The following is a 12,067-nucleotide window of genomic DNA, read 5'->3' as shown; positions in this document are numbered from 1 at the left end:
TAGCCCTGGTACAGACGGTTCGTGAGGTTTGCGAACAATGAGGGACAGGTGAACAGACAAGAGACAGACTGCATAGGGAACTGTGGACCTCAACAGATGCCCTGCGGTGCCCATTCCTGATACTAGCTTGGTGGTGGTGGGAGGCAGCAAGCAGATAAGACCGCCCTCTCCCTGCCCAAAGGCTCGGAGTTGAAGGAAGCAAGAAAGCATCGCTTGGGAGAGGAGAGCGGATGGACGGGGTTACCTGCTGGGATGCTGGCACCGGCTGGACCACAGGGGCCTGGACCGATGCCGACGTTCGCAGCGCCACGGGAGTCGTGGAATCTGAGCTGCCCTCGGACTCCTGCATGCCTGGCTCTAGGGGAGAGAGGATGATGGGGTTGGGGAGGGAACAAAGACACAGTTTTTAATTAACGGCAGAAGCTAAGGGTGCATGCTGGTTTCTCGGTGGGCCGGTGGCCGCGGCAAGCGATTTCTATTTGCGTTATTACATTCGGCACAACAAGGGGAAGTTCGGCCGCAAGTATCTTGAGTTCGAGTTCCGCCCTGACGGGAAACCGAGATATGCAAACAACAGCAATTACCGTATTTTTTGCACGATAACACTCACTTTTTTCCTCCTAAAAAGTAAAGGGAAATGTCTGTGCGTGTTATGGAGGGAATGCCTACGGGTGGCATGCCTACGGATTTTCCTCCTCTAAAAACTACATGCGTGTTATGGTATGGTTGGGTGCGTGTTATAGAGCGAAAAATACGGTATTTTAAAAATGATGTCGTGATCAGAAAAGAAGCCTATGTACACAAATGTGTGATGGAAGAGAGGATAATTGACGACAGGGAAATCACGAAAGAAGATGATGCCTTATGCCAGGCGTCTGCAACCTTTAAGACAAAAAGAGCTACTTGGACCCGTTTCCGAAGGAAAAAAAAACACCTGGGAGCCACAAAACCATTGTGACATTTAAAGCATGCGCGCCGCTGCCCTCCGATCTGACAGCGGGCGGGAAGGTGACGTTGGGACGGTGCATGACTAACGGTGCGTGACTTCCCTGTTCAGGGAAGTTTTTAATACTTAACGCTGTACTGTTTTTAACACTTGATTGGGAGCGGCCCAGAGTGGCTGGGGAAACTCAGCCAGATGTACGGGGTATAAATTATTATTATTATTATTATTATTATTATTATTATTATTATTATTAGATCCGGCCTGTGGACGGTCTGGGAATCAGCGTGTTTTCACATGAGTAGAATGTGTCCTTTTATTTAAAATGCATCTCTGGGTTATTTGCGGGGCATAGGAATTCGTTCATTTCCCCCCTCCAAAAAAAACCAATACAGTCCGGCCCCCCACAAGGTCTGAGGGACAGTGGACCGGCCCCCTGCTGAAAACGTCTGCTAACTCCTGGATTAGATGGACCTCATTCGGCAGTGAAATTCTGCTCTTAACTGAAGCCACGCGGGAGCACTTGCCAATCGAAAACAAAACGTAACCACTCCCCCCCCCAATTTTTTTCTTTTAGCCATCCCACGGAGTTATACTAAAGTGGGTTTCCATAATGCAGGAATGCTGACGGAAAGAGAGTCGCAAATAGACACCGCCTTTTGCGTCACTGACGGGCAAACTCTGACTCGCAAGCAAACTAGGCAGACGCTCCGGACAGATGGAGTCCCTAGAAACCGTTTCTATTTACCCGTATCTAGGCAGAGAGCATGCAACAGGAAAAGGAACTATTTGGAAAGAGGGGAGGGGGGCCAGAGAAGCAAGGAACCAACTTCTGGGTTCTATTTCTGGGGTTAACGTGTGCCGTGACCCTGGAGAAGCCAAACAGCGTTTAGAAAACGGGCTCTTCTCCCCCTGTCCCCCGGATCGCTGGTATTTTCAGAACCAAACAGTGGGTCCCAAGGGTGGTTTGGATCGCTCCGTGTTTTTTAGAAGAAAAGGCAGAAAGAGAAGGGAGGGAAACAGAGGAAAAAGGTGAAGGAGGATCGGATACACAGCTTTCTTTTCACACCATATACTTTTACAGCTTATGGCTTTCTCAAAGAGGAATCCTGGGAACTATAGTTTGCAAAGCAGCAATTCCCGGCTCCCAGGATTCTTTGGAGGAAAACGTGAGCTTTAAATGAAGGGTGTGAACACAACTCTATTTCTCTGGGGCCTAACGAGTCTTTATTTTTATTTTTTAAATTAAAAACAAGCTGGGAGCAGCCCATTTCCAGTCCACCTGCTTATCGTAAGCAATTTGGCGCTGCCGTTGAGTTGTTTTCCTCTGCCCTGCCCACCATTCCTTTTGTGTCGTGTCTTTGTTTTGGTTTTAAAAGACCAGGTGCAGGGACTGTCATTTGTAAGATGCTCTGGAGCACTGCGGCTGATGGACAAGACAGAAATGCTTTGAATAAATAAATACGCCAATTATTGTTACTGTGATCATTATTATTATTTCTAGCCTCCACAAACTCCGCCTGCCACTTCACAGCCCTGCTACCATGGCGAGCCATGTGAAGATTTTGCTAAGTCAGGCATAAAGCCCGGCTCATATAACGACAATGAAAGCACAACTCTTTACAATCCCAAAAGATGTCACGTTGCAGGTGTCTTTTAAAGTCTCGTTGCGGAACTCGAAAACATTTCCTCTGTTTTCCATTCAGCAAAAGGCTCCCCCCGCCGGCACACACGTTCATACACACAAACCGCCGCCAAAGAGGGGGCTTTGCAAAGCACTTTTCACTTAGTAAGAAATCAAGTAAGGGGCAGTGGAAGGGAGGAAGGGAGAAGCCCCCTTGCAGAACGGCTGCTGCTGCCGGCTCCAAGAGCCCCGTTTTGCCGCTGTTCCTGAAAGAACAGGCAAACCCTGCACTTGAGAGCAGACCCAGAAAAAAAATCATTTTATTTTAGGGGCCCAAAAGTGGCTTGCACGCTTCTCCGCCTCCTCCTTTAAGCCCCACAACCACCCTGCAGGATAGGTTAGGCTGAGGGAGGCAGTGACCGCCCCCCCCCAAGTTCAGGCCCAGTGAGCTTTGTGGCCAAGTGGGGGAATTCGAACCCTGGTCTCCCCCCCCCTCCAGGATCTAGTCCATCGCTCAAACCAATGCACCACGCTGCCTCTGGTCATTTGCCCCGGGGTCAGCCCTGCCCATCAACTTTGTCGGGTCCACTCTTGCGTATGACCAATGTTGGACGCAACTGTTTTTTCTTTTAAACAGCCCCCCTCCCCAATTCCTCCTCCTTTCCTGGACACTGGTTTCTAAGGAAGATCGGGTTCGCGGGGTGCTTGGCTTGTATCTGCTACATTAAAAAAAGCAGCATTAAAAAAAGAAGAAGCTTAATTTCAACTACTATAGAGAAGAAATGATTATTTTCCTTCTCCCTCTCTCTGCAACCCTCTTCCCCCCCCCCTCCACCTACCCTGCCATCCGCCCTGGAACGATTGACAAATCAGCCTGACATATTTAGTGTGTTTTAGTGGTGAGGAGGGGGGGGTGGCATTGTTTAGTTTGGGAAGCATTCTATCCGTTGCCGGGCAACCGGCCCCTGGAAACGGGAGTGGACTGCGTCGCCCGGGGCAACCGTTGTTACTCAATAAACAATGCTGGGACCGCTGCAAACTCAGCCAGCGCTCCATTAATTGAACATCTGCATGTGCTTCTATCTCTACCCCCCCCCCAACACACCCCCACGATTAAAACTGGAGGAAAGCAGATAGGACTTTGAGGCTGGAGTTCGGGAGCGATTATCTCGGTGCCCGGGCGGCTGGCTCAAATTGATAATATTGTTGAATCTTCAAATGCAGAAGTTCTCGTGTTGTGGTTTTTCCAAGGGATGGGGGGGGTTAATCTCCTCCTCCCCCCCCCCCCCGTAATCCTGGGTGCCACCGGGGTGGTGGTGGTGATTAAGGCCCTTCCACGAGAGATCGCTGCTTTCGTCGTCGTCCCCCCCCCCCTCCAGAGGCGGTTTCAAAACTGCTCCAAAACAAAACTTTCGCTCTGCCCGAATCTTCCCAGAGAAAACCCCTGCGAAAAGATGGGCAGGCCTGACCTGCAAGAACGGCAGCTGCGATGCACGAAATCTACCAGCCCCTCCCCCAAAAAAACCAAATCTGAAGCGACCTGCAAGAATTTCACAAGCAGCCTCTTCTAAGAAGCATAACTACCAGGGAGCTGGGGCAGGAGGCACTGGAAAAAGACTTAACGGTGCAGAACAAAAACCAAGGGGGGAGGCGTGTGGTTACATCCAGTGATCATTATTTATAGTATAAGGTAAAGGTAAAGGGACCCCTGACCATTAGGTCCAGTTGTGACCAACTCTGGGGTTGTGGTGCTCATCTCGCTTTATCGGCCGAGGGAACTGGCGTCCAGCTTCCGGGTCATATGGCCAGCAGGCGTTTCTGTGCGCTGCTCTTGTTCGCCAGAAGCGGCTTAGTCATGCTGGCCACATGACCCGGAAACTGTACGCCGGCTCCCTCGGCCACTAAAGCGAGATGAGCGCCGCGACCCCAGAGTCGGTCACAACTGAACCTAATGGTCAGGGGTCCCTTTACCTTTAAGATATGTTGGCAGAGAATGGGACTCTTGATCTCGGGGTCGTGGGTTTAAGCCCCACGTTGGGCAAAGAGATTCTTGAATGGCAGTGGGCGATCCCTACAATTCTATGAGGACATTTTCCATGCCCCCACCCCAGGAGGAAGCCCACCTCCTTAATTGCAGCAAGCAGGGGGTGGGGGTGGGGTCTCATCACGATGGGATGTGGGGCCACGACAATTGCCCAGCCAGGCCCACCACAGATGCCAGCCCTGATGGTAAAGAACTGTGCATACGCATTAAGGTCACAACCACACATTTAAAGAGCACAGCTACCCCCAGAGAATTCTGGGAACTGTAGTTTGCTCCAAGAGAGCTGCACTTCCCAGCACATTTAATGAACCACCGTTCCCAGGGTTCTTTGGGGAAAGTCGTGTGCTTCGCATATATGGTGTGGAAGTGACCCATAACAGGGATTCTGACAACTGGGAGGAGCGCAACAGGATCACGGGTGCTGTGCCTGGGCTACAGTACAGTGGTACCTCGGGTTACATACGCTTCAGGTTACATACGCTTCAGGTTACAGACTCCGCTAACCCAGAAATAGTGCCTCGGGTTAAGAACTTTGCTTCAGGATGAGAACAGAAATCGTGCTCCGGCGGCACGGCAGCAGCAGGAGGCCCCGTTAGCTAAAGTGGTGCTTCAGGTTAAGAACAGTTTCAGGTTAAGAACGGACCTCCGAAATGAATTAAGTTCTTAACCAGAGGTACCACTGTATAACCCTGTCTAACATGGGACCACATCCCATTTTGCACCCCTCCAAAGTACATTCCAAGCCTGCCTTACACGTTGCAAATTATTTCCATTAATGAACACCACACAGCTGACTTTTAGATATGTCTTCAAGTCTCTTAAATGAATTTCCCCTCAAAACATACAACTGGGCGCCTTCGTCTGCCCCGGCTGCAACAAAACATGTCTCTCCTGCATCGGTCTTGACAGCCACAGCAGGCACACTGCTGCTGTCCAGCAGCTGGACCTCACCCCCCGCAAAAGCGTGCTCCTCCGTTCTCTCCCGAGGAAGACGGATGCCAAACGACGACTTGCGCCTAAACGTTCGAGACCTGTGTCCCCTGCTGAATTCGGCAGAAATCTAATCTCTCATTACCCGAGAGGGGCAGATCGCTTTGTTTGCTTTGGGATTCGCAGAGGTCCAAGTCTTTCTGGCAACTCCAGAAAGAGGAGTGGCGCTCCTGCGTTCAAATCCCAGCTCAAGCAACAGTTGGGTGGGATGGCAAGGCAAGGGCCCCCCACAAACCTACGTCAGAGGCTCTGTGCTTAGAGGCTAAACCGAGGAGAGGATACAAAGAGCGAGAGAAGGCCAGGGGATGTAATCCGAACCCGCCCTTCCACAGCCAGACGCAAGCCGCCCACTCCCATCTCCCGGCCGAAAACCTTGATGATTCGAGCGAGCCTGCTGCCGGGGTGGAAAGGAAATCTCCACCATCTCTCGTTGAAGCCCTGTGACACATTTCACCTTCACCAAGGGAGAAAAAGTATGTAAAGCAAGGATGGGTTAGGGCACAGTTCACGTTTTCATCTAACCGAAAACTGGTTGTTTCCATCTCGAGTGGGGAGCTGGTGTTTCTAAAGGAGTTTTTGCACCACAGAGAATCGCGACAGGTTCTACAAAGGCCGCTTCACAGGTGGCAGAAAAGGTTATATTTACCGTATTTTTCACTCCATAAGACGAACCAGACCATAAGAGGCACCTAGTTTTTGGAGTAGGAAAACAAGAAAAAAAATATTCTGAATCTCAGAAGCCAGAACAGCAAGAGGGATCGCTGCGCAGTGAAAGCAGCGATCCCTCTTGCTGTTCTGGCTTCTGGGATAGCTGCGCAGCCTGCATTCGCTCCATAAGACGCTCACACATTTCCTCTTACTTTTTAGGAGGGAAAAGGTGAGTCTTATAGAGCAAAAAATACGGCATGTAAGCCACGACTGCGGCCCGTGTTCCGTTAGCCCCCAAATGGAAAACAAGCGAGGTCCCAACCAAAGAAGAGTGGCAGCTTCAACAGACGGAATATGCGCAGCTTGCGGACGTAACGCACAGAATAAGAGAACAAGAAGAACATACATTTAAAGAAGACTGGGATATGTTTAAGGGGGGAAATTGAAAACGTTGGCAACTTTATGATAAATTCAACAGCGTAAATAAGTTTTGATGGATGCAGTAATGGAATACCGAATGGTTTAGTTTATATAAAATTTGCGGGGGTTTATGTTATGCAAAATGAACCATGGAAAGAGAAGGAGGGAAGTTTTTGATATTTTAAGGTTGTTTAAATGAATATTCTAAATTGTAGAACAGAAAATTTAATTATATATATAGAAAAGCCGCTTCAGCGGCAGCCAAGAGACACGTCACGTAGGACGTGTTTCAAAGTTGCAGAGACTCACCACTCCTGGCAGAGAAAATCTCTGGTATCAACCCACGATGCGCTGGCAAAGCGGCAACTGTCTGCGACTTCTGTGAGTTTTGTATACAAAGCAAAAAACACACACACACACAAACACACATGCACAGACCACAAGGAGGAAAAATGCCTTCCTTAGTCCCGATTGTCATAGCTTAGCCCGTGTGTCCAAAATAAACACAACGCCCCATCTCCCTGTGTCCCCATTTCCCTTCCCTCCCTTTGCTTCCCCCATGCCAAATTTTTAACTGGAAGCACCTTGGGGCAGGGATTTGCTCTACAGTATTCTGCAAAGCAGAAGTTGTTCCGCCTGGCCTTTGGCTTGGAGTCAATTTGATTTCCTCCCCCCCTTTCTCCTCCTGTGATGAAGCTGCATTTTAATGTTTCAATGTTTTAATGTTGTACTTTAATCTTGTTTTTAAGTTGTATTCATTCAACTTGTTTTTATTATTGCTTGTTAGCCGCCCTGAGCCCGGCCTTGGCTGGGGAGGGCGGGGTATAAATATAATTTATTATTATTATGTTATTAAAGCACCACACAGCAAGGATGGGTGCCGTGTAAAGCAAAAACTACAAATCACTGCACGTCACAATCCACATAAACGTTCCCCACCCATTCCCTTCAAGCGTGCGCCCAGTGGGAATGAGAGTTTGCCACACATCAGATGCACAGAAAGACACAAGCCAAATCCACATTTCCTTGTGAGTTTTGAAACAACAGGCACACCATACATTTAGAGCATAGGCGCCAACTCCCTGGGGCCCTGGGAGCACCCACAAAATTCCCCATGCATGACAACAAATTTCAGTGCCATAGCTGCTCGAAAGCACCCTGGGAACTGTAGCTTGCTCCTTACAGAGCTGCAACTCCCAGCACCTTTACCAAATGATGGTTCCCCCAGGATGGAAGTCACGTGCTTTAAATGGAAGCTGTGGATGTGACTGATCACTGATCTTCTGGGAAGCACTCCAATGCCTAGGTGAAAAAGGTAAAGGGACCCCTGGCCTTTGGATCCAGCTTCATCTAATTTGGTAGAAAAAAAGACAGTTGCGGAACCGAGAAATTACACAAAACAAATGAAATACCGTGAAAATCCCTGGTAATCGACTAGAAATATTATAGATTTAAACTAAATAACAAAAAATAGTTCGGTGAAACGAGGTTTGTAGCCGGCAGGCCGTTAAGGCTTTGTTCAATTCTAGGTTTTTCTGATTTCCCCCTTAAACTTTTTGATTTTTGTTATTTAGTTTAATTCCATAAGATAGTATTTCTCGTCGACTGCTTCTCGTTTCAGGGATTTTAACGGTATTTCATTTGCTTTGTGTAATTCATCTAATTTAGTGGCATGAGCTGGACCAGGCACTGCAAGAGAGGCAGGGATGGAACCTCACAAAGCCAGGGCTTGGCGACTGAGAAAGTGAGCACAGTGTGTTTGCTTTGTTTTTAATAAGGCGGAGACCTAAAAGATTGTGAACACACGTCAGTCAGCAAGCTCCAGGTCAAGGACTCGGGGAGGGATGGAGGTGCTGCTGGAACACAAATCCTGCCATCCCTGACCTGGGACTGATGGGAGTTGGGGGTCCAATATCACGATGAAGGGGGGGGGCACCAGGATCCCCATCCTTGACTTACAAGTCCATTCACTTTACACAATTTTGTTTTGTTTTAATATTCAGACAATGAAAGGAGACGGGGGATACTGAAAACGACAATTATGACTGCTTTACTAATTGAAAAGTCAGTACAGTAGATTCAGGGGATCTAGGAACCCCCAGAGGGGATCTAGGAGTCCACTGATGACAGTATGTTTGAGCCCCATTACAATGTGAATCTTCTAGCCTTCTGTAGTCAAGAAATGCTGTCAGACAGTTGCATAACTGTGATAGATAGAAAGCAGCAAACTATGGCAAGTTCTTAAAGAAATGGGAGTGCCTGATCACATCATCTGTCTCCTGAGAAATCTCTATGTGGGACAAGAAGCTACAGTTTGAACTGGATGTGGAACAACTAATTGGTTCAAAATTGGGAAAGGAGTACGACAAGGCTGTATATTGTCTCCCTGCTTATTTAACTTATATGCAGAATTCATCATGCGAAAGGCTGGGCTGGATGAATCCCAAACCAGGATTAAGATTGCTGGAAGAAAGTTCAACAACCTCAGATATGCAGATGATTCAACTTTGATGGCAAAAAGTGAGGAGGAATTAAAGAACCTTTTATTGAGGGTGAAAGAGGAGAGCGCAAAATACGGTCTGAAGCTCAACATCAAAAAAACGAAGATCGTGGCCACTGGTCCCATCACCTCCTGGCAAATAGAAGGGGAAGAAATGGAGGCAGTGAGAGATTTTAGTTTCTTGGGCTCCATGATCACTGCAGATGGTGACAGCAGCCACGAAATTAAGAGACACCTGCTTCTTGGCAGAAAAGCGATGACAAACCTAGACAGCATCATAAAAAGCAGAGACATCATCTTGCCAACAAACGTCCGTATAGTTAAAGCTATAGTTTTCCCAGTAGCGATGTATGGAAGTGAGAGCTGGACCATAAAGAAGGCTGATCGCCGAAGAATTGATGCTTTTGAATTCTGGTGCTGGAGGAGACTCTTGAGAGTCCCATGGACTGCAAGAAGATCAAACCTCTCCATTCCGAAGGAAATCAGCCCTGAGTGCTCACTGGAAGGACAGATCCTGAAGCTGAGGCTCCAATACTTTGGCCACCTCATGAGAAGAGAAGACTCCCTGGAAAAGACCCTGATGTTGGGAAAGATGGAGGGCGCAAGGAGAAGGGGACGACAGAGGACGAGATGGTGGAACAGTGTTCTCGAAGCGACCGACATGAGTTTGACCAAACTGCGGGAGGCAGTGGAAGACAGGAGTGCCTGGCGTGCTCTGGTCCATGGGGTCACGGAGAGTGAGACACAACTAAACAACTCAACAACAACAACAAGCATTGAGGGCACAGGCTGAATGAAGTACAGTGTCCTGGGGGGGGGGTTAGAATTTTTGGCTAAAACCTTACAGAGAATTCATATCCCTTACTCATGATCTTGAGACGGGCTGAGTCTCTCAGCATGACCTACACCACACGGTTGTTGTGCAGGTAAAATGGGAGGCAAACATTACACTCACCACCACCTCGAGCTCTTTTGAAGGAAGGGCAAGATAATCAACAACGTTTTCAGGCGTCTCATGCCTGGCATGCAAGAATACCAACTTTATATGGTGAACAGATTGCGAAAGAAAACGAAGGAGGAGATTGAAAGAAAGTGGCTTAAGTGTAAACAATGGACACTAGGTCTTTAATTTATCAGCAATATGATTAACTATCACTGTTTATATTTCTTAATCGCTTTCCTCACAGAGTTACCCAAAGCAACTTACGTTAAAACCAATTAAGAACATCCAGGAGCAATGTAAAAATGCAGATAAACAGGAAAAAACAAAAACAAATTCAGGACTTAATAGATCCCATCCCACGAAAAGAGGTGGAATTTTGCTTAAATTAAGGAGCAAAAAGCCCAGATAAAGGAAATAGTCTTCGCCTGGTTCCTCAAAACTGATGACAACGAAACTGGGTGTGCCTCCCTGGGGAGGGCATTCCACAAGTGCCGGGGGGGGGACTGAAAAAGCCCGAATCTGAATGAAATGAGAATTACAAGATCATATGAAAGAGCAAAGGCAGTCAAGACTGCTCCGGAACCTGTTTCTAAAGAGCAGCGTTTTTTGGATGTTGCACATGCAAAGAAACCCTAAAGACAGGTGTGCGCTGGGCCATGTGCAGAAACCCTCCCCGTGAAGAAAACTGCACACACGCAGGATTCAAAGGTCTCTGCTAGCAGGCTCCTCTCATTTCATAAGTTCGCTTGCGATCCTAAGAGCACTCGCAGGCTCCCGGTTTTTCAAGCTGGCCCACCAAGGCAGAGATCAGTTTTCTCTGGCAATTTTTTCTTTCCCATTTATAGATCTGTGCTTTGGTGCCCCTATGAAACAGGGCAGGGCCGCCAGGTGTAGGTGAGGGCCGGTGCAAGTTGAAATCCTGGAGAGTAACCGGTTCCTCATCCGTGATGAGGAAAGGAACGATGAGAACAACGAACCCCCTTTTCCTTTTCATTCGTGCTCCTCTCCAAAACAAAATCCAAACTATGTTTCCCTCGCTTTCCCTCCATCCCACTGTAGGTTTTTGAAGGGGGGAAACAATGTCTGGGAAGATGATGCTTCGGGAGGGAGCGCAAGGTAAATTAGGTCATTTCTTAATAAAATGCAAGCAGAATCAATTTCCTACCCACCCTGCTCTTGGAAGTCCCATTCCTAGTAAATAATGATATGTAAAATCAAGCAGATGATGGGAGACTCTTAGCAATTGCGGAGAGATGAGTGCCGCAGTCCCAGAATCGGTCAGACTGGACCTAATGGTCAGGGGTCCCTTTACCTTTTAACATCCTTGGAAAATCAGTAGGGCCCCCCGTAATGGCACAGAGGCCTGCCACACAAGCTTAGAACTCCTTTAAACTGGCTCGGTCCATGTGAAAACCATGGCCGCAGGCTCTTTAACAGCCTGGGGTCCAAATGGAAGCCCCCCAGGAGAACGTTTCACCAGGGCAAGGAAGAAGGCGCCGACTTCCTTTCCCGCACGCTCCAGCGTCGCGAAACCAGCAAGCTGGCCCCCACCGTCACAGGAAACCGCACAGAGGAACTGCCCCCACCGCCTTCCTTGCAGAGAGAGAAATGTCACCAGAAAAAGGATGGGGGACGGGCTGGGCGGAAATGTTTTCAGCAGCTCCGAATCCGTTTCTGAGCCTTCCCCGGCTCCCCTGGTTCAGTGGGGGTTTCGGTTGCCGCGCGCTGAAAGCAGGATCAGGGCGGCTGGGGAAGAGAGGCACCCGCCAAAACTTCTCCCAAACTCGGGTCGCAAACTTGAGAGAGTTACAGATAGGTAGCCGTGTTGGTCTGCCATAGTCAAAATAAAAAAATCCCTTCCAGTAGCACCTTAAAGGCCAACTAAGTTAGTTCTTGGTATGAGCTTTCGTGTGCATGCATGTGTATCTGAAGAAGTGTGCATGCACACAAAAGCT

General features: G+C 48.4%; 1 protein-coding gene across 4 annotated transcripts in view; it reads right to left on the bottom strand.

The window, feature by feature from the left end:
* The window catches only part of RFX2 (regulatory factor X2), a 46,063-nt gene that overhangs the window by 29,752 nt on the left and 4,244 nt on the right, over positions 1-12,067 (bottom strand). For all 4 annotated transcript variants that reach the window (XM_082206362.1, XM_082206360.1, XM_082206363.1 and 1 more), the window contains exon 2: positions 245-357. In XM_082206362.1, the coding sequence (XP_082062488.1) occupies positions 245-349 (105 nt within the window). In that variant the 5' untranslated portion in view covers positions 350-357. The remainder of the gene's footprint in view (positions 1-244; positions 358-12,067) is intronic.

This window comes from Podarcis vaucheri (assembly GCF_965113315.1).
Source record: "Podarcis vaucheri genome assembly, chromosome: 18".
In the NCBI taxonomy this organism is placed as follows: domain Eukaryota; kingdom Metazoa; phylum Chordata; class Lepidosauria; order Squamata; family Lacertidae; genus Podarcis; species Podarcis vaucheri.
The sequence above is the reverse complement of the archived record's forward strand: the minus strand, read 5'-3'. Positions and strand labels throughout refer to the sequence as shown.